The 25,400-nt window shown below is 43.3% G+C and overlaps 1 protein-coding gene across 1 annotated transcript in view; it reads left to right on the top strand.

Moving 5' to 3' along the window:
* The window catches only part of LOC112254658 (sodium channel protein type 8 subunit alpha-like), a 118,098-nt gene extending 92,940 nt beyond the window's left edge, over positions 1-25,158 (top strand). The window contains exons 15-28 of the mRNA XM_024427403.2: positions 2,574-2,747; positions 2,977-3,333; positions 3,769-3,930; positions 4,101-4,394; positions 7,620-7,737; positions 7,989-8,143; positions 9,014-9,187; positions 11,449-11,571; positions 17,852-18,136; positions 18,426-18,479; positions 18,668-18,805; positions 18,926-19,030; positions 19,248-19,518; positions 19,873-25,158. Coding sequence (XP_024283171.2) covers positions 2,574-2,747; positions 2,977-3,333; positions 3,769-3,930; positions 4,101-4,394; positions 7,620-7,737; positions 7,989-8,143; positions 9,014-9,187; positions 11,449-11,571; positions 17,852-18,136; positions 18,426-18,479; positions 18,668-18,805; positions 18,926-19,030; positions 19,248-19,518; positions 19,873-21,038 — 3,576 coding nt within the window. The 3' untranslated portion in view covers positions 21,039-25,158. The remainder of the gene's footprint in view (positions 1-2,573; positions 2,748-2,976; positions 3,334-3,768; positions 3,931-4,100; positions 4,395-7,619; positions 7,738-7,988; positions 8,144-9,013; positions 9,188-11,448; positions 11,572-17,851; positions 18,137-18,425; positions 18,480-18,667; positions 18,806-18,925; positions 19,031-19,247; positions 19,519-19,872) is intronic.
* The last annotated feature ends 242 nt before the right edge of the window (positions 25,159-25,400 follow it).

Genomic DNA, 25,400 nt, shown 5'->3' on the forward strand with positions numbered 1-25,400 from the left:
GACTAACTTTTGATTCTGTGTCTGAAAGTGGAATTACTGTGAACTTTAAAAATTTTTTTTTTTACTAACACACAATGGCTTCTTGTGGCCCTGGGGGCTTTGCCAGGCAGTTTAGGTCAGATTGCACAAAGCCCACACCTCTCTGGAGAACTGTCCTGCTGAATTCCAGGTGGGTCTGGTCTGGCGGTTGTTGTTGCTGTTCCTGCTGCTCCCTGGCGATTGGCGGCTCCATCCTCGGCAGCCTCCTTCCTCGGTTTTAGCGTCAGCCTTACCGCAATGTAGCAATGCATCGCTCCTGGGTTCATTCCGGTCATCTTCAGTTGGGGGTGGGAGGGGACGGGTTCTGGTCTTGGTGTTGTCTAGTCTGGTCCTGAGTCTGCTACATTCCTGCAGGCGGAGGAAGGACAACCTCAGTGAGCAAACACACCATAAAGGCTCTGACCTGGAGGTCAATGGAGGCACTCACCTGTGGTCTGCTCGCTCCAGGCGTAGGTTGGTATCTTTAAGGGGTTCCATCCTCCACTCACCGGAAGTGGTGGTGTTCTCTGGTCTGGTCTCTCTTTCTGGTGAACTACTCTGGGTGGTTGGTGGTCGGCTGGTCCTGGTTTGGTCGGTGGTGGCCTGAGAAGAGCAGATGGAGAAAAAGGCAGGTGAGTAGGACTGCAGGCCAAGTGTAGAGGGAGTACGGCTCGCCTCGGCAGCGTTCTACTCAACTCAAGGCCTGCAGTCCGTTGTCTGCTCTATGGGAAGCTGGTCCAGGTCGTTCTGTTGAGTCAGGTCGGACCATGGTCAAGCCATTGTTACTCTTCTCCTCCGGTCCTTCTGGTATTGGCTTAGTCCGCTGGACCAAGGAGGCAGCGCCAACCGTGGTCACACCACTGTTACTGTTGCAGTCTCCTGGTCCAAAGAAAAAGATAGTGAGAAAAGAGGGTAGAGAGAGAGACACAACCCCAGAAAATCTTCAGTACACATGCATGTCATTAATGAAGAGAAGCAAGCTTTTAATCATCTGCAACCATTGAGAATGACTGCCAGTGTAGGGGAGGTTGGATTATTGAGACTACCTAAATCATATAAATTGAAACAGCCATATCTGTAACAGGTGCAACAAATTTGATTAGTTTAGAAAAGGGTATGTTATTTATGTTTGTGTAACATAAGATGAATCAACCAGTCAATGTACATCAGTTACTAGGCCAATGCACTTTAACAGCTAGGCTACCTACAGCCCTATACATACAGTTGAAGTCGGAAGTTTACATACACCTTAGCCAAATACATTTAAACTCAGTTTTTCACAATTCCTGACATTTAATCCTAGTAAAACATTCCCTGTTTTAGGTCAGTTAGGATCACCACTTTATTTTAAGAATGTGAAATGTCAGAATAATAGTAGAGAGAATGATTCATTTCAGCTTTTATTTCTTTCATCACATCCCCAGTGGTCAGAAGATTACATACACTCAATTAGTATTTGGTAGCATTGCCTTTAAATTGTTTATCTTGGGTCAAACGTTTCGGGTAGCCTTCCACAAGCTTCCCAGAATAAGTTGGGTGAATTTCGGCCCATTTCCCCCGACAGAGCTGGTGTAACTGAGTCAGGTTTGAAGGCCTCCTTGCTCGCACATGCCTTTTCAGTTCTGCCCACACATTTTCTATGGGATTGAGGTCAGGTCTTTTTGATGGCCACTCCAATACCTTGACTTTGTTGTACTTAAGCGATTTTGCCACAACTGTGGAAGTATTCTTGGGGTCATTGTCCAAATGGAAGACCCATTTGCGACCAAGCTTTAACTTCCTGACTGATGTCTTGAGTTGTTGCTTCAATATATCCACATCATTTTCTTTCCTCATGATGCTATCTATTTTGTGAAGTGCATCAGTCTCTCCTGAAGCAAAGCACCCCCACAACATGATGCTGCCTACCCCGTGAGACGTTATACTCAATGATTACTGCTACAGTGCTATTTGGGTTGTTAATCAGATTCGTCCCGACGTACTTCATTTCTTCTCTTTTTTGCCTTTTTTTTCTTACATTTGAATTGTTTGACGTTTTACTCCATTTTTAGGAGCTAGTAACATAACAATTTCTCTGCACCTGCTATAACACCTGCTAATCTGTGTATGCCACCAATAAACATTGATTTGATTCTTACACATAAGCTCAAATCCTCGTCATTTTAAAGTCTACTCAACTCGCATAATAACGCTGATTAAGCCATTGGTTAAATTGGCTTTTTACAGTGCATGCTATTACAGTAAAATTCAGTAAAATACAAACCCCAATCTCTCATCAATTTAATTGATTACATTTACAATAACATTTTACTTTTTTTGTTTTTACAGAATAATGCTGTGTCATTGGTTACTGTACTTACTTGCCACTAGCTTCCTGTAAGTTCCTGTCAAATTCATGGCAACCCCTTTACAGTGTAAATTGCACCTTCGATCCTTGAATTGAATTTCAATGAATCTCCTGAATTGAAGTGGGGTTGACCCCAACCTTGTGTCCTACACTGGCAGCTTGACCCTAGGATCAGACTGTTAACCTTTTTCTCTCTTTGCACTCACAGGTTTTCACTGGTATCTTTGCTGGTGAGATGTTTGCCAAGCTGGCTGCCATGGATCCATACTACTACTTCCAGGAGGGCTGGAATTGTTTTGACAGCTTCATTGTGACCCTCAGTTTAGTCGAGCTGGTATTGGCTGACATTGAGGGTCTGTCTGTGCTCAGGTCATTCCGATTGGTGAGTAAGAAAAGGTGTGGATTGGAATGAGGGACCGTATTGATAACCCTATGGCCCTGATGTTCAGAAAATTCACAGCAGGTGGGGGAAAGGGTTCACTCTGCAGCAGAGTTAGCTTGACATGACTAATTCCCATATACTCATAGAATATGATCAACATTTATTGAAATGTAACCCCCCGCTCATTCAATTCTGTCTCCCCTCCCCTCCCCCTCTGTCTCTTGTCTAGCTGAGAGTGTTCAAGCTGGCCAAGTCGTGGCCCACACTCAACATGCTGATCAAAATCATTCACTCTTCTGTGGGAGCCCTGGGAAACTTGACCTTGGTGCTGGCCCTTATCGTCTTCATCTTCGCCGTGGTTGGCATGCAACTGTTTGGAAAGAACTACAAGGACTGTGTTTGTAAGATCGCTATAAGCTGTAAGCTTCCTCGTTGGCACATGAACGACTTCTTTCACTCATTTCTCATGGTGTTTCGAGTTCTGTGTGGGGAGTGGATCGAGTCCATGTGGGACTGCATGGAGGTGGCCGGCCAGAACATGTGCATGATCGTCTTCTTGATGGTCATGGTCATAGGCAACTTGGTGGTAAGAAAAACAACCTTTGAAATATGGGAGAGACTATAATGACACAGTTGACAGTTAAACCGACAAGCAAATAAATAAAATTGACCCTTACCTTAACCCTAAACTTAATTAAGCAAACCCTTAACCCTGACCCTAACCTAATTTTATACAATTCTGAAATGAAATATTGGTTTGGGCGTCAGTTGTCCTCATAGCCTTTTCCTTGAATTATCCATATTTGAGTAGCAGTTTCTTGCATACCCTACTTTTTGAAGATCAGGCCTCTCTTTACTTAGCGAATTTGAACTAAGTAGTGTTTCTGCATCCACATGTAACTCATCCAATAAATATGGTTTGAGCCTTAGCATTTTGGTCTGGTTAAGCCTGATGTCAGAAAGTTAGCGGTTAGTGACACATCTGCTTAGACCTTCTGTATATGCACGGCCCTCTCCCCAGGTGTTGAACCTGTTCCTTGCCTTGTTGCTGAGCTCGTTCAGCGCAGACAACCTGGCACCCTCGGACGATGACGGAGAACAGAACAATTTGCAAATAGCTGTCGGTCGAATAAAGACGGGGATTGCCTGGGCCAAGGTCTTTGTAGCCGAGGTTATGAAGAAGGTACGCTGTGATGTCATGTCCTCTATGTTCTGTTATGTATGGCATCACTCTGATGTCATTGTTGAATTGTTTCTGGGTTGTTTTTACACCAAGACAAACCCCTGTCCCAATGTAGTTGAATGCCAGTAGTTTTGTCCTGACTGATTTTTAAATATATTTCTGATTGCGAGGAGGAGGAAGAAGCAGAGGACGAACAGAAGCCTCTTGATGAGTTTGACGAGAAGCTTAACTGCATTGCAAACCAGAAGGGCATAGACATCAACCGTGAGTTGGACTACATCAATGGCACTACCAGCGGCATCGGCAGCAGCGTGGGCAAGTACATGATCGACGAGGACCACATGTCCTTCATCCACAATCCCAACCTAACCGTGTGCGTTCCCATTGCGGTCGGGGAGTCAGACTTCGATAACCTCAACACTGAGGACTTCAGCAGCGAGTCAGACGCGGAGAACAGCAAAGACGTAAGTATGGAGTGATGGGGGTGATATATTCTTTGTATGTTATTTAAATCTAGAAATAGGGTAATATAGGGCATAGGGTAATATATATGGGGGAGGTGGGTGGGTGAGGAAGGTGATTCATCGGGAAAGGGGGAGGGGTGTTTTGGGTGCTTGGTTGGGTGGAAGCTTTGACGAAGTTCTGTTGGAGATTTAGGATAAGATGTGACTTTATCAAATAAAGTGGTTTCATCATTCTCTGTGAATTGGAGTGATGTGTTAGCATCCACTCCTCTAAGATCGCTCATACTTCTGACTTCTTAGAAGTTACTTGTAGGTTTTCACAGAATGTAAATAAATTAGCTAGCTTCGAGTAGCTGAATATGTCATCACCACATAACTGCAAAAGTGACAAACTGACACACATTCATATGTCTTAAAAACAACTTTATTTCAAGGAGTGCTATACTGCACAGGTGCAGCTCGTTAACTTGAAGTGATCAGGTGTTTCTTCGTAGCTAGCTTGGTGGCCATAACACTGCTAGCTAGCGTGATCAGGGGTTTGTATTGGAATGGCCGTTAGAAAGGCTTCTTTCTGTATAGACCCTCTTTGATTTAGCTAAACCTCACCTAACTTAACATGTTTCATAGCTAAACCAACAGAATGTATTTTTCAAACCTAGATAGCTAGCTACTGAAACAAATGCAAACAAATCTGTAACTCAAATCAGAAATCAGAACAGTAATAGCTTATACCATTCAAAAGATACAGCTATTTTAGTAATCGCAGTCTTTCACAAGTTGAACCGTGGCTGATGTGTTTGCCTTTATCCGCCACCAACTCTCCTGATGAGCAGAAGGAGGTAATGTATATGTTTTGTTAGCAAATGCAAGCTACAATAAGCCAATGATGAGACTGTGATCATAGAAATAGTATTCCTAGACGTGGAATAGCCCCCTGGGCCATGGCATTTTGACTTCCCCCTCATGGGTACACTCAATATGGCTGACATGGTATGCTGAATTGCTACGTTAACATGGAATGTTCATTCAAATGATGATGTGGCTTTGTAATGTCAATTGTTTTGACTGTGAATAAAGCACAAATTGAATGCTGTACTTCCAGCTTTATTTTTTGATCATGGGCACACTCAAAATGGCCGTCGGTCTACCATCACTGACCCATTGACTTGAATAGGGATGTCCATTCTAGGAATTCTATTTCTATGACTGACTTTGACGGTAATGTATAGCTACGTTTATGTTAGCTAATACAAGCTACGATATGCCAATGATGAAAAAGACTGACTTTGTGACTAAATAGGATTTAGCTAAGTGTGTCAACAAAGTGCTTACTTTCACTTGCGCATCTTCCTAAAAAAAAGTTAAACTTCAGAAAACAAATGAATCCCAGCAAATATTTATTCGTTATACCAAAACCTCATGCCTCAAGCTCATTAGTATGCTTGCTCCCTCTACTAACCACTATTGCTATCCAGCATATTCCTTTTAATTAATGTGCTTGCTTCAGTAAGACCACTACTGTTAAATAGCTGATGCAATCGCTCAAATTTTCTTTAAGAAATGTACCTTTTCTAGTTATAAATATAGCATGATGCTTTGCAGAGTAGCCAAATACATGCCGAGGTTCTTGGGATTGCAGTCAATGTACTGTAGTAGATGATGTAATGGCTTAGAGTGCGTCTGCGTGTGTGTGTGTGTGTGTGTATATGCAATGCGTGTCTTTTTATCCACTCATCAACACTGGACTGAGCAGTGAACACAGAGCGGTGAACACAAAGGGGTGAACACAAAGGGGTGAACACAGGAGACCGTCGGATGACCTGACGTTTCAGGACATTTGTTTAGACATGGCAGTACCACTGACTCTGCAGACTGACAGTCAGACAGATGAACACGGCTTTGTGTCTGTGAACATGTGGGAAAGTTCCTCCTCACTTGTACAGTATGTGGATATGTTGGGTCACCTTGACCTGGTTTGCAGGGGGAAGGCATGCAGCAGCTCCAATACCTGTACCAGATCCCCAGTCTGCTTCGCTCCCTGTCTCCACCAACCACACGGCAGGCTGTCTTGCAGCTAAGCCAGTGACAGCCCAGGCCTGCAACGCTTCGATGGACACAGAGCCCCTGTCAGCCAATCAGGGATCTGTCTGGCTGTTTGTGTTAGAGAGAGAAGGGGGAGAGAGAGAGAGAAGGGGGAGAGAGAGAGAGAAGGGGGAGAGAGAGAGAGTGTGTGTGTGAGAAAGAGGAGCACAGTCCTGCTGAAGATTCAGGACTCTAAAGTGCAGCGTCATTCTTCAGTGAATTGGATTGGCTCTGTGGGTGTGCGTATGTGCGTGAATGCTTGTGTGTCCTGGTTCACCTTAAATCATCTCACAGCTGAACGATAACTTATTAGGTTGGCTAGACCAGGCATATACTGTATGTCTGTTTAAATGTTTCTACCTAAGCTGGTCGAGATCAGCCTCAATACATTTACATTTTAGGCCTATATGTTGAATCCTCTCTCCATAACCATTTCTCTGTAATCAGATCAAATAATGCGTTGGTAATTGTGATTGTTTGTAACTCACAGACACAACAGTCCAGCATCATTACAATGAATTAGACATGAATTTAAAAGCCCAGGCATATATGTTAAGGCAATCCTTCCCCCACCTCCCTTTAATTAACATGTTTATCATATCAATTCCCCTCTTGAGTGTCACATGTTTATGTCCTGTGCGTCAAGTAAATGTTTTTACCACTGGATCTAATGCTGTAGTCTATTTGCTATTAAAGAGCAACAAATCATGCATCACTGTCAAATCTGCAAATGCATATTTATCAGTGACCAGCCCTATTAATGTAATCAATCAGCAGCCGAGATTAATGACTAGCTAGCTAGTTATTATTGCTAATAATACTAATGTCAAGGTTACCCACAACTCCATGGTTGGAATGCAAGAGAAAGTGTTAAACATGCAGACAACATTTAACATCTAACCTACAACTGCAAGACAGAGTTTTTCCTGGTTAGGTTATGTTGCCTTTAAATCATGATGCCTATGATCTACTGTATCCACCGAAAGGGTGAGCGGGTGATTTGTGGATGCTATTGTAGTCAGTGGGTACCACTATGCAGTATCTTTGTACATACTAGCTCATAAAACCACCAAATGTTCAGTGATGTTAGGAATTTAATTTGAGGTTCCTCCTCTCCTATATCTCTCCTGTTGTCTGTCTCAGCTTGATGACACCAGCTCTTCGGAGGGCAGCACCATAGACATCAAGCTTGACGTGGAGGAGGTGGTGGTGGTGGAGGTCGTGGAGGAGTTCCTGGACCCAGACGCCTGCTGGACAGATGGTAACTAAGAACTTACAGACACAGGCTTCAGTCTGGCCACAATAACACTTAGCATTTAATTTATGCTGATATCAATTTAAGCCATGCCATGTGTGGGTCTGTGAGTGTCTGTCCTCATCTCCAGTCTGTATGTCATAATGACGGCATTTTGTGTGCGTGTGTAGTCAATTAAGGGTACATGCCCTAAACTTATTAATCTGTATCAGTAACTGTGTGTGTGTGTGTTCGTGTGTGCGTGTGCCCTCTTCCAGAATGTGTTGCCAAGTATACGTTTTTGTACTTGCCCATCGACCATGGCTGGGGGAAGCACTGGTGGTTCCTGAGGAAGACAAGCTACCTGATCGTGGAGCACAACTGGTTTGAGACCGTCATCATCTTCATGATCCTGCTCAGTAGCGGGGCGTTGGTATGCAGACACACACACACACACACAGTTCACCTCATACCACACCATTACATACTGTCTTACAGAAACCATATCAGTTCTGACAGAATGTACTGAAATTTAATAATTAAATCAAGAAATGTTTTATTCCCCCTTCTTGCGAAGTGTAAGTCTTAGCGAGATCATTACTTTTCCTTTATTCTGCGACTGTTGCTAATGGGCAATATAGTGCTGTAATACACCAGCCTTTTAACTTAAGGAATCCAGCTTAGGTTGCAGCTTTCTGGGAGACTGTAGCCAAATGGTGATTCAGAATACTTACGTGTTCAGGAATGGACAGAGGGATATATCCTATAGGATAGTGGGTCTGAGGGGACTATTAACCCTACAGTACAGAGAGAGCCTGTTCCATCACATACAGTAGCCTACCTCCTTTCACTGCTGTGGACACTATGTAAACACCACACATTCTGAGAGGATTCAATACATTGTTGTATCAGAGAGAATTCTAAATTCACATTCACAAAATTTGCCATGAACGTAGGGCAGTATCAACTTTAGCACAGTTGAATCACAAGACATTAAAGACGCAATCAGTAAGTAACATTTCTGTAGAGAAAAAAATACTGTGGCTTTTTTATATAATGTAACACTTTTTGGAGGACTGAGATAGGATGATATTTGCTCATGTTCCCCATTGCACCTTTAACACTATCATCATTTTAGGATAATTCATATTTCAACAGGAAAAGCAAACGTCAAAACCAGCTAAAACACCTTTAACCATTGAAAGGGTCAGGAGTTTTTTACATGGTCAGGAAAACAAGGTCCTAAAATAATACGTCCAGTCACGTCAGTGTTAACATGCAGGTGTTCTGTTCCCTCCCGCAGGCCTTTGAGGATGTGTACATAAATAAGAGGAAGACCATCAAGATTATCCTGGAGTACGCCGACAGCGTGTTCACCTATATCTTCATCCTGGAGATGGTGCTCAAATGGGTGGCCTATGGTTGGGTCAAGTACTTCACCAACGCCTGGTGTTGGCTGGACTTCTTCATTGTGGATGTAAGTAATTTCTCCAACAGACTCTGTTATTTCCTGCCCCCTCTTAGGATTTTCCTCCTCTTCTTTTGTGCTGGTCTCTCTTTCAATATATATATTTTTTATCTCTCTTGCTTTGTCTTCTTCGTGTTCTTCTTCTCTGGCTATCTGTTGTCTCTTGCTCTTCTCTCTCTCTGTGAGAGATGACGAGCTTTAGTGTCCTCCTCCCATGTTGGATGCTGTTTCCCTTCAAGCACACTGTAGCTGTAACTAGATTACTATTTGTTCCTGATCTGAGACGACTTTGATAATAAGGGACTTGAATATCTCAAATGATGCTGCAGTATGGCTATTGAGCACTGATCGCAGATTTTAGGTTATGAACAGGACATCAAATCATTGCCTATTGACATAGACCATTTAGCCGGCATAGCAAAACCCTGCACAGGAGAGTGGGGTAAGTTAAGCCACATACTTTTTTAAAACTGTGTCTCTCTTTATTTCCCAAACACAATTCAACACAATCATAATCGCTTTTTTGTTTTTATAATCTGTTTAAGCATCTTTTAACACTGGCTTAACACCTAACAAACCATTTAAAAAAACACTTTTAACATAGGCCAGGCCCTGTTACGTCATATCCCAGCGATAACGCCTTGCATTACACCTGGGAAGAAAACATTTCAATTTTCTCAACTTACCCCATGGCCATTGGCTCAACTTACCCCATGGCCATTGGCTCAACTTACCCCATGGCCATTGGCTCAACTTACCCCATGGCCATTGGCTCAACTTACTCCATGGCCATTGGCTCAACTTACCTCAAGGCAAACATTTTGACTATATTAGCCCACACAGCTACAAGGATGCACTTTCATGCGAGCTTAAAGAGACCCCAACTGATGTATAGAACAATCTTTAAATTATTTACTTTGGTTTAGATACAAGCATCATGAAACCTCTAACACAATACATTCATTTGACTTGTTGAAAATCTGTTTTTTGGACCTAACTGCTTACCACTTTTCTTCCTTCACTGACTCCATGAATGATGACCTCTGCTTAAATATTTGGTCAAATTATACATTTTGTGTATGGTTTCCCAACTTACCCCTTTGTCTGACTCTCCCCTATGGGGGCATATACACATATACAGGGGTGGAATGAGTGGTGGCAGGCAGGACGGGGGACAGTCCCACCCCCCCCAAAAAAAAAATCATTTTTAATGTTTACATTTCACACATCACAATGCCACGCTAGCTGCTTGACATGATTTTTGCAAACCCTTTCGAATGAAACTGTTCCATTTCTCAAAGGCCATCCAACAGTCCACCCCCCACCCCGCCAGTATCACATTATCATGGCCATGAGAGACAGAGGGGAAGTGAGCTCAAATTTTCTAACAGGTGTGGTGTCCCGTGGTCTCTTTGCCTCTCTGGCTCCTTGCTCCTCTCTGTCCTGTAACTACTCTACATCTTGGGTCCCGTGGGTCTCCATATGTAGGCTATGGCTCCCTCATGAGTACAATTTTTGTTCTAGAATAGAATGAAATGTGAGTATGAGATGGCTCAGACATGTGCACATTCAACCTGTACCTTCTCTCGCAGGTACCTGTAACAGTGTATCTCTTTAAATTAAAAGGAATGTTGAACTGCAGTCGAAAAGGCTTGGGGGATGGTGGTTGAGAGGCCAGGGTAAGGTTCTTGTGGTTTTGTCTCGGGACTCTCCCTTTCACAGGTTGTCCTCTCTCCTATTCGTCCCCACAACTGCCCTCACCTTCCTGGCTCCCATTCTCCATTCTTATACTCAACTGGTACTTTGTGAATTGTGTGAATAGTGTGCGTATACTGTGTCAATTTGAGTTCATATTTAATATCTCCTATCAAATGTCCCCTGTTTGATTTGGCTACCTCTTTTTCTCTCTTCCCTTATTTTTCCCCTCTTTTTCTGTCAACCACATGTTTCTAACAAGGTACACTGTAAAGCCTTTTTTCAAGCTTCCCCTGCCTTACAAAATAAAACAAAACAAACTCCCTAAATATCCAGAAAAAAATTGGGCCACCTATTATTCCTTGAACTTGAAGATTTAACCGCTGCTAAACTTTACTCTCTTTATATACAGTTTGTGTACATATTGGTACATATGCATACATATATAAACATGCATATATATGTATAAATATCTATATGTGTTATTAATTTTCTCCAGCAAATTGGTCCATCTATCTCTGTTACCAATTCTAACTGTTTGGACCCTCTCTCTTCCTCTCTCTCTCTGTGTATAGGTGTCTATAATCACTCTTATAGCTAATGCGATGGGCTACTCCGATCTAGGGCCCGTTAAATCACTACGGACATTGAGGGCCTTGAGGCCCCTTAGGGCCCTGTCTCGCTTTGAAGGGATGAGGGTAAGATCTAAAACACCAGGCAGCTGGTCCATCTGCATGTCCATTCATTAGTTACAGAACCCATGCATGCTATAATGAACTAGAAAGCAAAAATAATGTTAGAAAAGCCACATGGGGCATATTAAGAAATAAAAATGTGAAATTTAACACAATTCTGTCCAAAAGGAAAATGCATGCAAAATACTACACATGCTCATCTATGATACACTATTTGCATGAAAAGATCATTTCAGAAAGTCATGATGCAGCTGATATGAAAGCAATGATTATCTCAAGTATGGATAAAGTATGCATTTGAAAGCAATTTCAGGTTAATTGTAATGTCAAAACAGAGTATAGATGTGGAACTTATGAAAGAAGACTGGAGAATGAAGTCACTCATCCCATATGAATGAATGTCATTTTTAACTGAAACTGGCCATGTATTGTACTTATTTTAGAGCCTTCACTTCTACTATCGAGAGCTTTCAAGCAAGAGATCCTTCCTGTACCATGTTCCTTCATCTACTGTTTCACAAGTCTCACTCAAACATTCCAATGTCACACATGACTTACAAGAATCACCCCAGCAAACTTGGCCCCATGTGGGTATTCAGTGGGCAAGTTGGGCATGGGCTAGCCCACACCAGCCCAAACCGGGCTAGCCCACACCAGCCCAAACCGGGCTAGCCCACACCAGCCCAAACCGGGCTAGCCCACACCAGCCCAAACCGGGCTAGCCCACACCAGCCCAAACCGGGCTAGCCCACACCAGCCCAAACCGGGCTAGCCATCACCAGCCCAAACCGGGCTAGCCATCACCAGCCCAAACCGGGCTAGCCATCACCAGCCCAAACCGGGCTAGCCATCACCAGCCCAAACCGGGCTAGCCATCACCAGCCCAAACCGGGCTAGCCATCACCAGCCCAAACCGGGCTAGCCCACACCAGCCCAAACCGGGCTAGCCCACACCAGCCCAAACCGGGCTAGCCCACACCAGCCAAAACTGGGCTAGCCACACCAGCCCAAACCGGGCTAGCCATCACCAGCCCAAACCGGGCTAGCCCACACCAGCCCAAACCGGGCTAGCCCACACCAGCCCAAACCGGGCTAGCCCACACCAGCCCAAACCGGGCTAGCCACACCAGCCCAAACCGGGCTAGCCATCACCAGCCCAAACCGGGCTAGCCATCACCAGCCCAAACCGGGCTAGCCATCACCAGCCCAAACCGGGCTAGCCATCACCAGCCCAAACCGGGCTAGCCCACACCAGCCCAAACCGGGCTAGCCCACACCAGCCCAAACCGGGCTAGCCCACACCAGCCCAAACCGGGCTAGCCCACACCAGCCCAAACCGGGCTAGCCCACACCAGCCCAAACCGGGCTAGCCATCACCAGCCCAAACCGGGCTAGCCCACACCAGCCCAAACCGGGCTAGCCCACACCAGCCCAAACCGGGCTAGCCCACACCAGCCCAAACCGGGCTAGCCCACACCAGCCCAAACCGGGCTAACACCAGCCCAAACCGGGCTAGCCCACACCAGCCCAAACCGGGCTAGCCCACACCAGCCCAAACCGGGCTAGCCCACACCAGCCCAAACCGGGCTAGCCATCACCAGCCCAAACCGGGCTAAATCCGCCCAAACCGGGCTAGCCATCACCAGCCCAAACCGGGCTAGCCATCACCAGCCCAGCTAGCCATCACCAGCCCAAACCGGGCTGAACATCACCAGCCCAAACCGGGCTAGCCATCACCAGCCCAAACCGGGCTAGCCCACACCAGCCCAAACCGGGCTAGCCCACACCAGCCAAAACCGGGCTAGCCCACACCAGCCAAAACCGGGCTAGCCCACACCAGCCCAAACCGGGCTAGCCATCACCAGCCCAAACCGGGCTAGCCCACACCAGCCCAAACCGGGCTAGCCCACACCAGCCCAAACCGGGCTGCCCACACCAGCCCAAACCGGGCTGAGCCCACACCAGCCCAAACCGGGCTAGCCCACAAAAAATATAGCCCAAACCGGGCTAGCCATCACCAGCCCAAACCGGGCTAGCCATCACCAGCCCAAACCGGGCTAGCCATCACCAGCCCAAACCGGGCTAGCCATCACCAGCCCAAACCGGGCTAGCCCACACCAGCCCAAACCGGGCTAGCCCACACCAGCCCAAACCGGGCTTAGCCCACACCAGCCCAAACCGGCTAGCCCACACCAGCCCAAACCGGGCTAGCCATCACCAGCCCAAACCGGGCTAGCCATCACCAGCCCAAACCGGGCTGTTTGCCCACACCAGCCCAAACCGGGCTAGCCCACACCAGCCCAAACCGGGCTCCCACACCAGCCCAAACCGGGCTAGCCCACACCAGCCCAAACCGGGCTAGCCATCACCAGCCCAAACCGGGCTAGCCCACACCAGCCCAAACCGGGCTAGCCATCACCAGCCCAAACCGGGCTAGCCCACACCAGCCCAAACCGGGCTAGCCATCACCAGCCCAACAAAGGCTAGCACACACAAATCCCTCACCAGCCCTAAATCACAGAGTTTTCTAACCCAGAGGCCAAACAGTCCAATACTTCTGGGAACGCCTCTCGACACAGGCTCGACAGACCAGCCCGCTGTTTGGGATGTCAATGAGAGAAGTGAAAAATTCATCCTTAGTTGTTCATTTTTTAAAATCGATTTCTAAAAACGTATTAAAGTAGCTGAACATCCTTGTAGAAGTGACAAACTGACACATTAAAATGTTGGTCAAAAAGAACTTTATTTCGAAGGAGTGACTTTGATTTGATGGCCTGCACCTGCGCAGTTTGGCGCATGTTTCAAACTGTTTCTGTGCATGAGTTTAGCTAGGGGATTTCTATTGGAGAAGCTGTTTCTGGGCATCTTCATACTGAACCATCTTTGCTGAAATGGGCTAGCCATCACCAGCCCAACACAGGCTAGCCCACACCAAGCCCAGCATGGGCCAGCCCACACCAAGCCCAGCACGGGCCAGCCCACACCAAGTCCAGCACGGTCTAGCCCACACCAGCTACTTCATTACGTAGAGGCGGGGGCTCATTCAAATATTTGTGGGTGTGGTGTGCACACAGTTATTTTTGTGCAACCATTACTGAGTGTGATTCCAGTTTAAGGATTGCATTGTGTGATGCCCCAAACTGCCAATGAAGAAGTGTTTCCAAAAACTTAAATAAGTGCATGTGGCAGATAAGGAACTCAACAGTTTCTCTTGTAAAAAATATATGTATGATAGTAACAACTTGGTTGTCTACAATGTAACACATTTGCTAAATACCTTTAAGGTTGGAATATTATACAATTTATTTAAAGCTACAAATTGTAACTTTTTAGGCGACCCGACCAAATTTACTGAGAAATGTGAGTTATGGATCTTTAATTCCCATTGAAAGCAAGTCTAAGAAGAGTTAGATATGTTCTATGTGTGCTATGTTTATGCTTTCTGTTCTGAACTTTCGGTTTTGTACATCAGCTGAACATAAAATATTTTTGGTTCTGGAAAATATAGTTCACAGCGGATTAGATGGTACAATGACTCTCTATACAATAACTGCTTGTTTTGTCACAAACTGAAGTTAGGCGAACTATTAGAATTTCAGCAACCAGGAAATGGCGGCACGATTTCTGCATAGTGTATCATAAAGTAAATAAGTTACATTTGAATAAATACCTGCCCTGGGGCCAATGTGGAGCCGATGAGTAAAAGCACATTGGCTCAGTTTGGGCAGTGCAGGGGGCCAATAGCTTAGCCTGCATAGGGCCCACATCGTGCCAATGTGGTCATGTTTGCTGGTACCAGTTTCCAGTAAGCATCATTATAGAAAACAGAACGTGTAAGCTGAGCCATTGGGCAGGGCTTATTTGTTGAAGCTTTGGCACGTGACGCCTACACCAAGTGAGACGCATAGTAGCATTTCTCACAGTTTATTATACCATAGTCTCTTATTGGTTTTAAGTATCAGGTAGTATCATCAGTCAATTTCCTGTGAAGAATTTTACCACTGGTTATTCTTGAAAATGTTGGTCTTGTCTCCTCTCCAACTTGTAATTCCTACACAACCTCCAATATGTACAATTCAGATCTGTCTACTGTTCTCCCCACATCCCTAGTTATGTCATGTCACCATAGTTTGGTGAAGTACTGTATATCAAGCATCAGAATTACTGTTTCTGTCTGGACTTCATCTGGCTGTAGCATTGTGTTGCAAAATATATTTATTATATCTGTATCGCTGAACCCGCGTTACAGCGTGATTTGAACTTTAAAGGCAATGTTCCTGTGTTAGAGGAGACTGCATTCACAGTATGTCAGCTTACTCAGAAAATACCTTTAAATGATCTGTCTTGCAATCTGTAAAGCTTCAGCGATACAGTTTGAATAGAGCCCTCAACCTCCATAATACAGGATCATTGTGCTATTATTTGACTGATAATGCCTGAAATATTTACATGCAAGCAATGCACATACTGTATGTCAGAGAGCCATGTTTCCCTTTTTGACAACAGCAGTTGACAGTAACCGTTGACAGATAACAACAACCACTGACAGTAGTAGGCATTGTTTTTAAAATGTTTGATAAGGTAAACTCATAACATCTTCACAGAATTTCGTAGGCCTAGTTATGAAGAGGGAACCAGGTACATCTTCACATCATTATGATGTCCATTTAGTGAGGTTAGCTCCCTAGTCTACTCATCAAATTGTATTTGTCACACTTACCTTACAGTGAAATGCTTACTTACAAGCCCTTAACCAACAATGCAGTTTTAAGAAAATACCTAAAAGAAAGTAAGAGATAAGAATAACACATGATTAAAGAGCAGCAGTAAATAACAATAGCAGGGCTATATACAGCGGGTACAGAGTCAATGTGCAGAGGCACCGGTGTCGAGGTAATTGAGGTAGTATGTACATGTAGGTAGAGTCATTAAAGTGACTATGCACAGATAATAACAGAGAGTAGCAGCAGTGTTCTGGGGGGTTCAATGCAAATATCCTGGGTAGCCATTTGATTAGCTGTTCAGGAGTCTTTTATCTTGGGGGTAGAAGCTACTTAGGAGCCTCTTTGGGCCTAGACTTGACGCTCCGTTATTGCTTGCAGTGCGGTAACTAAGTGTGTGTTTAGTTGAGGTCTTTTGCCATAACCACAACACATTCTGAGGGAAACCTTCAGCAAAGTCCACTCATCTCAGTTCTGATTGTCTTGACAAGGTGTGAACATGACTCTGTACAGGCACAGGGCTCTGTGCCTGTATGACTGTGCATGCCAGGCTCAGCTTAGCTGTCTGTCCAATGTACATCGTCAGAGCATCACACTGTGTGCTGCTGCTGACACCGCCACAACCTATCCAGGCACCTTTACTTCTAAGAGTGTACTCATTAAAGGTTTCAAATAGGTACACCAAAATTCAAAAGGCACTTGCACATCTGAGCAATCTTATTTGCAGGTGCATGGCAACAGTTGAACAAGATGAAGGAAAAAGGAACTGATACACACTGATATTTAATAAGCTTACGTATCGGCCTCACGGCCTTCATCAGAACTTTTGCGATTTAAAAAAAAAAGTGCACCCTTATGTAGACCTAGCCCCTCCCACATCCGTTCTACACATCGAAAGGGGTTGAAGGCGAAGGAAAAACAAATAAGTGCTACCAAATATAACAATATGCATTTCATAAATATTACAAAAGTGTATAAGTAAGACGTATTAAACACTTCTGTAAAACCACAATGAGGACATAGCAAGTTTTCATTCGTCATTGGGTACATCGTACGGAAAACATCAGAGTAATCTTAAATAGGCACATAATTCATGGTCAAATAGGTACACCAAAACTGGGACCTCAAGGAAATTCACTGTACTTCACCCATTTTTTTATTGTCACTTACATGAGATAGATGCAGTGAAATGTGTTGTTTTACAGGGTCACCCATAGTACAGTGACTTCTGGCACAAATTAGAGCCTTGCTCAAGGGCGCATCGACAGATTTTTCACCTTCTCAACTCAGGTATTCAAATCAGCAATCTTTCGGTTACTGGTCCAACACTCTAAACACAGGCTACCTGCCGCCCCATTTTAACACCAGTATACCTCATTGGTGACGTCAGTTGTATATGATAGAGTAATAGCAACATAGAAGTAGTAGTCAAGATAAACCAAACTGATGTGCAAATCACATAAGGTATATGACCTTTATCTCTGAGAGGGAGTGGGTTTATGTTTGTATATATGTGTGAGTTCTATCTCATGCTGCTCCTGTTTCCTTGGTTACGTGTGTAGGTGGTGGTGAATGCCTTGGTGGGAGCCATCCCCTCCATCATGAACGTGCTGCTGGTGTGCCTCATCTTCTGGCTCATCTTCAGTATCATGGGGGTCAACCTGTTTGCAGGGAAGTATTACTACTGCTTCAACGAGACCTCAGAGGAGAACTTTAAACCCGACGTCGTCAACAACAAGACTGAGTGCTTTGCACTAATCAACGCAAATTACAGTGAGGTCAGGTGGAAGAATGTCAAGATTAACTTTGACAATGTGGCTGCAGGATACCTGGCACTTCTACAAGTGGTGAGTTCAAGGTCTTTCCTATCAATGTTTTGACTCATTTGGCCCTCCCACTGTGGAGGTCAAAGTTGATTGGACATTGAACAGTACTTAGACTGCAGGATTCAATTCTCATATTTTTTCAATCAATGGCTTCTTACTGTACCTCTATCTCTTTCATCTTGTAATTTTCCTCCTTCCTCTTCAACACCTCATTCTAATTTTCCTCTCTTTCTGCTTTGCCTTCATTCTTCTTCCTCATGTTTCTTTTCCCTGTTTTCTCACATGACTTTATATCTCCCCTCTCTCACAGGCCACGTTTAAAGGCTGGATGGACATAATGTATGCGGCCATTGATTCTCGGAAGGTAGGCCTGTCACTTGTATGAGATTTGTCTCCCTTTTGTTTGTTGGTTGGTATTGTGTGAACAGATGTATCATTTTCCAGAAGAACCTACCAATACTAACTTGTAGCGAAAAGGGCTTTTGAACCCACAACTTGCAATGTAATGAGGGACAATTTGGAGCTTGAATGTCTTTTTCCTGCTCTCTGTAGGTGGAGGACCAGCCGATCTATGAAGACAACATCTACATGTATATCTACTTTGTTGCCTTCATCATCTTTGGCTCTTTCTTTACCCTCAATCTCTTCATTGGTGTCATCATTGACAACTTTAACCAGCAAAAGAAAAAGATAAGACCTATTTTCCTTATTCCATGGACCTGTTGATAAGATAAAACTAGGTTAAGAAGAGGTTCCCACATTCTTTGGCTCAACAAGGTTGTAACCAGATGTTTTCTTGTCTCCCTTTACTTTGGAGGTCAGGATATATTCATGACAGAAGAGCAGAAGAAATACCACACTGCCATGAAAAAACTTGGCTCAAAAAAACCACAAAAACCTATTCCGAGACCACTGGTGAGTCTCTTCCTATGGTTCCTTTAGCCCAAGGGCTGCTTTGGGGAGGGGTATTAGGAGTTCTAATTAAGGTAACATTCAAAATACATGTCAAACTAAACTTTACTAACCAACAGACCTTCCAGAATGTACCCTAACAAAATGTGCCTTGCTTTGATTTGTTAAATCTACTAACTCTCTTTATCTTTCCTCCATAATGTTTTCTCTTTTCTCTCAGAATAACTTTCAGGGCCTGGTATTTGACTTCGTAACGCAGCAGGTCTTTGATATATCTATTATGATGTTGATCTGCCTCAACATGGTGACCATGATGGTGGAGACGGACGATCAGTCAGAAGATACTGACACTATTCTCTACTGGGTCAACTTCGTCTTCATCGTTGCCTTTACTACCGAGTTTGTGTTAAAGCTCTTTGCCCTTCGCCACTACTACTTCACCATTGGATGGAACATCTTTGACGTGGTTGTGGTCATTCTCTCAATTGTTGGTCAGTAGTGATTTCATCCCTTTCCTCCTACATGCAGTTTGCCTATTGTCATCCATGCCTGGTATTTGAGTCCTAGAACTTGAGTTGCTGTTTCAATTACTAGAATTGCTCTGTTTTCTTTCAAAAATAATCTGTGTAGAAATATCACATAATTATGAAATTTAAGGCTTGGGAAAGTGAGATCATATGTTAACATCTCCCCCTAGTGGCCCAACAGTCACAGGACAGTTTGTATTATTTAAAAATGTCTATATGACAGTGTTATGGATTTAAGGAAACATGCTAAAAGGGTTGCAGAACATACCAGCAATAATACATTTCTCCCTATACTCTTCTGTCTGCTTCTCTATCCAGGCATGTTCCTCGCAGACATCATTGAGAAGTACTTTGTCTCTCCAACCCTCTTCAGGGTGATCCGACTGGCCCGAATCGGCAGAATCCTGCGTCTGATCAAAGGGGCCAAGGGCATTCGGACTCTACTGTTTGCCCTGATGATGTCCCTTCCTGCTCTGTTCAACATCGGGTTGTTACTCTTCCTGGTTATGTTCATCTTCTCTATTTTTGGCATGTCTAACTTTGGCTATGTCAAGCATGGGGCAGGAATCGACGACATGTACAACTTTGAGACATTTGGCAACAGCATGATCTGCCTGTTTATGATCACTACGTCTGCCGGCTGGGACGGTTTGTTGTTACCCATCCTCAACTACCCCCCAGACTGTGACCCACAACTGGAGAACCCAGGTGCACCGAATACAGGCGACTGCGGCAATCCCTCGGTAGGGATTTTCTTCTTCGTCATGTACATTATCGTCTCCTTCCTAATTGTGGTCAACATGTACATTGCCATTATCCTTGAGAACTTCGGCGTTGCGACTGAAGAGAGTGCCGACCCGCTCAGCGAAGACGACTTCACGACCTTCTACGAAATATGGGAGAAGTTCGACCCAGACGCCTCGCAGTTCATCACCTATGGCAAGCTTGGTGACTTTGCAGACTACCTAGAGCACCCACTCCGTGTTCCAAAGCCCAACACTATAGAGCTGATCTCCATGGACTTGCCCATGGTGAGCGGGGACCGGATCCACTGCCTCGACATTCTGTTTGCATTCACCAAGCGGGTACTAGGCGATACCGGAGAGCTGGACATGCTGAGGGATCAAATGGAACAGCGCTTTATTGCGGCGAACCCGTCCAAAGTGTCTTATGAGCCCATTACCACTACTCTGAGGCGCAAGCAGGAGGACGTGTCGGCCAAAATCATCCAGCAGGCCTATCGAAACTACCTGGCTAGACGTGGCTTCAAATGCAAGCGCAGACCGGCCAATAACAATAATGTAAAGAATGGTGGGACGAATCCGGAAAAGGAAAAGAAGGAGGGCACGCCCTCCACTGCCTCTCTCCCCTCCTATGACAGTGTAACCAAACCTGACAAGGAAAAACAGGATGAGAATGAAGGAAAGGCAGGGAGGAAGGAGAAGGGCAGAAACCAAAAATCCGTCAGGGAATCTAAGTGTTAGAATATTGGAATAATAATAACAGTAATAACAATAATAATTATAATAATGTAACTTCAAGCAAAGCGAGAGGAAACCATCTAACCCACACAGATGTACAGATTATTTCATTTGCAAGAAAGAAAAATAATAATATTAATAATTTTGTTTAAAGACTTCATACTATTGATGCAGAGTGAAGCAGCTCCGTCTCTTACAGCTTAAAGAGACTTGAACTTGATTTAAACCAAACATAATCAGCGTACTGTGTGACATTGTTGCATCTAGACTACTGATCTTAACAAAATGGAATGAAAAACAGACAAAATATGAAAGAAATGGGCAGTTCCCTGACTGGTGGACTACACATAAGGAACAGAACTTTTCACTAAGAGGAATGAATGAGAAACGCTGATAAGGGATCTAATGTGTGGGATTCCCGCCAGCAATGGATTCCCATGGAAATACAGCGCTATGCAGGAAAAACATGGAAATACTGCTCGACTTGAAGAATTACCTTCGAAAAGCAGTCAGAAGGAACTCTGTATCATTGAATTTAGTCATTCATGGAGCACATTTATGTACATTATCAGTCTATATGAACAAACAGAAGAACAGCTGAGGAGAGAAAGACAAAACCCCATAGTAGCCTAAAGTAAGGGTTTTCCATGTGGGTTGTTAATGCTGAATATAGTATCTCCACATCATTTGAGCGGCAAAAAAAGGTTTAAAAAAACAACAACAATCAACAATTTTCCCATGTCACATAACTCTTCCTCACCTTCTATCTTTGTTATACCCACATCAAAAGGCTTTTACTACATGGGCTTTCACACCAATTTGTTAAGGGGCTGTTGATTAGGGAGTCATCTTGGGCCAAGGGCTTACATTTACTCAGTCATATTTCCAAACAAATACATAAATAATTGTGCTTGTTCAATGCATAGAAATGACTTGCATGATGGCATGTTTTGATCAGAAATCTTGCATGAATAATCATAGTCCACAAGACACTAATACTCAGACCACAACAGTGGCTCGACCATAGGTTTGAGGTTGTCCACTGTCAAAAATTCAAGTTAGAAGTAAATCATTAGTATTATGATGATAAACTTTGTGTGGAATGAATACCAACATTGTGGATTGTATGAGGAGAAATACAAAATGTTATTGCTGCTATGGGATGCAGAAGAGAAGGTAATGGATGTCTGTGTGTATGTATTATTGAGTGGATTTGGTGGATCGTTTTAAATCTTAAAAAGCTTATATATAATTTGAATGCAGCAATATCACATACCTAATCGACCATGCCATCTGCCTTTGTTTTTGTGTTGGATGAGGGCATTGTGGGAGTGTCTAAGTGTGCAGGGAATTGATGGAGCAAGGTGGTTTCCATTTCTGTTTTTTTCTCTAAGGGCAATTTAGACTGTTCTACAAGGTTTAAGTGTAGAAAGAATATTGTATTTCTGTTTCCAATAACTGCTGTTTTATTTCCTTATCATGTGCTGATTCATTTGTACATGTTGTTATGGTTATCTAGTCTGTATCATTTTAACATGTATTTTCAGCCATTTCTTTAATGTGGTTGAGAGAGTTAATCTTGTGCTAGGAGATTAGAGAAAAACAGAAATTGGTGTATGTGGAGAAGCCTTGTTGCTCATCGTCACCCCTTGTCCTTGGAATGGGAGTGGGTGAACAGTACCCCCTGCTGCCTATTCTGTTTTTTGCTGTCATTGTTAGACAGAGATCCTAGAACTGTACGCAATGCTTGAAGAGTTCACCCCTTTATCTCAGGAGATATTACAGATGTATTATAATGAGCTCTGCAACTAAATGCAAGTTAATGTGATGAGAGTATTTATGAAACACTTTTTCCTATGATTTTGTGTGATGTTATGCTACCCTATTCGACAATGGTCTCGGCTGGCAATAGCTAGGGCAACCAGTCTATCAGGGGCCACTTTAGAGCTTCCTGTAAAAGACATTTAGAAATATAGGGCTAGAAGCATCTCAGTGAAAAAGCAACATTTCGCTCGCTTGTAAGGGCAGCGTTTGTATCAATAGTAAATTATATTAGTGGTTGTGTAGCTATGGATTTAGGTTAGGTCTGAATAAAATACAACAATAACAATAATACTGCTCACCCAAATATCAGTCATAGGTACTTAGGAAACAATGTGAGGAGATGTCATGAAAGGGAAAATGGATATGTTAGTTTGAGCAGAACACTAAATTCTATGAAAGGCAAAACAGGTATATGAGCACGAGAGAGCAAGCCCCATAATTCGAAATTTGAGAAAAATGTGCTCCAAAACCTCTCATCAGCCATTTTACTCCACTTACCTAGCAAGTATATCTCGTAACAAATACCAAATAATGAACAGAGCACTTGATGCATTGTTAAGGTACTGTGAGCCGTAACACGTTAAGAAGACACCCAAGCTTTTGCACTTCCTGTTGTGCAGTGATGTCACTACCTTCCTGTTTATGAATAAATCCCCAATCCCCTTCTCAAGTTCTATGGTCTAGTTGCTGCATGAGATCTCCAAAATCAGTGTGGGTGTTAAGTTGAACCAAATAAAACTCTGAATGATAAGCATAAAAGCAACTGCTGTCCATTTTTCTCCATCCCCATCAAGGATATACATGTATAAATGTATAAACAGAAAAATGTAAAAACCTCAAATCAATTTGAAAAACAAAATGAGAAAAAATTATGTACAGTTCAGGCTGTGTTGTAAACGGCACAAATTGCTGAAGTTAAGAATGAACTTTTTAAGAGACTATAAATAATGTAATATATCATTTTATTTTATGCGTGCATGCATGCGTAGTTTTTTGTAAATACAGAAATACTTAAACTACTGCTATTAATCTAATATGAATAACCGTAAATAGAATGGCTTCCAGCTGACACCCCTTGTCACACTTGTTAGACTCTGACACATTTGTTAGGTGGAGTAGATTTTTGGAGTCACTTTTCACATTAAAAAGGGAGTAAATAAAAAAATCTATATTAAAAAGAAAAAACGATATAAATAAAAATCAATACATATATAGAGCTATACACACACACACACACACACACACAGAATATATATATTCTAATATATGTCCTCAACTCTCCCTTCCGCTCCTTGTACTGGGGAGAATGCAGTGCACCCGACTGTAATAACTCCCATTTCTTTTTTTGTGTGTAATATGTTCAGTGAATGACCAAAACTCTGGCCTGCCCAGGATCACTATGTACTGGGGAACAGCGTACAATGGCTGCTTGCTGAGGATTGTGTAGCCTGTGTTGGTGAGAGGATTGCACTACCAGCACACCCTTTTGTACATGTCTGAAGATGTCTTGCCCACAACTTCTCCCACCTCTTCCCGCTGAATATAAACACACAAACACATACATACTGTACACACACACACTCTCCACCCTGAGACAAGCCGGCGCTGGCCGGTCATTATGCCCCGGTATCCTGAGCCTCAGGTCGCCTTGTGTGACAGCTTTTTACTTGTTTTAGCGCTGACCTTCCTCCAGGTTCCCCCTAAACACACCAGTGCAGTTTGGATTTATTGTTATTTTCTAAACAATGCATCTGATAATTTCAAGGTTTATTGCTTTTGTTATTTCTATTTGTTTCTTGGTGCAATATCTCTTAATGGCATGTGCCTTTCAGCTGCCTTTTTAGACTTTACAATACATCAGTAAAAATGATATATCCAAACCCAATGGTTTAGTGAATCAAAATGGAGAGAAAACATCACCTAGACTAGATCAACAGAACTAACATCTTATAGTAATCTATTGCAAGTTCTCTCTCTGTATTCTGTTCACTGATCATTTAGCTGGTGAGAGAGCTTGCCTTCTGTTTTACACTTGGGTTCAATTCTGGTGTGGATTTATGAAATTATTTATGTAGCCTTTATTTTGTAGCATGACTGAGACCTGTTATTTGTTGGGGTTTTTGTGTTGCCAAAAATATTTTCTTAAAGCTTTTTGAGTGTCATTGTTATCTCTTGCCACTAATACAGTCAGAGAGAGGACAGTGTTGCACAACCACTTGGGACTAAGTGAGAATCAGTGAAAGATTGTCTTCATTTCAGCACGAATCAATTTCCAAACAATAAAGCAGCCTTCCAGTTATGCTTCATAGTGGTGTCTTTTTTTCTAGAAAATGATTAACTACAATTTATGTATATACATGAGAGGAAAAAGTTTCTCATTTGGTTTTCATCACAGACTTTAAATGAATTTCAGTGTAGATTTACAGTAATAAACAGAAAGACTAGTCATCTGAAATCATAGCAAGGTCAGTAGTGGATCTTGTCTGCAAGCATCTAACCAGTAACTGGCCATATCTTTATTAAAAGGATAATTCCTCAAGT

The sequence above is a fragment of the Oncorhynchus tshawytscha genome, linkage group LG07 (genome assembly GCF_018296145.1).
Source record: "Oncorhynchus tshawytscha isolate Ot180627B linkage group LG07, Otsh_v2.0, whole genome shotgun sequence".
Taxonomy (NCBI): Eukaryota; Metazoa; Chordata; class Actinopteri; order Salmoniformes; family Salmonidae; genus Oncorhynchus; species Oncorhynchus tshawytscha.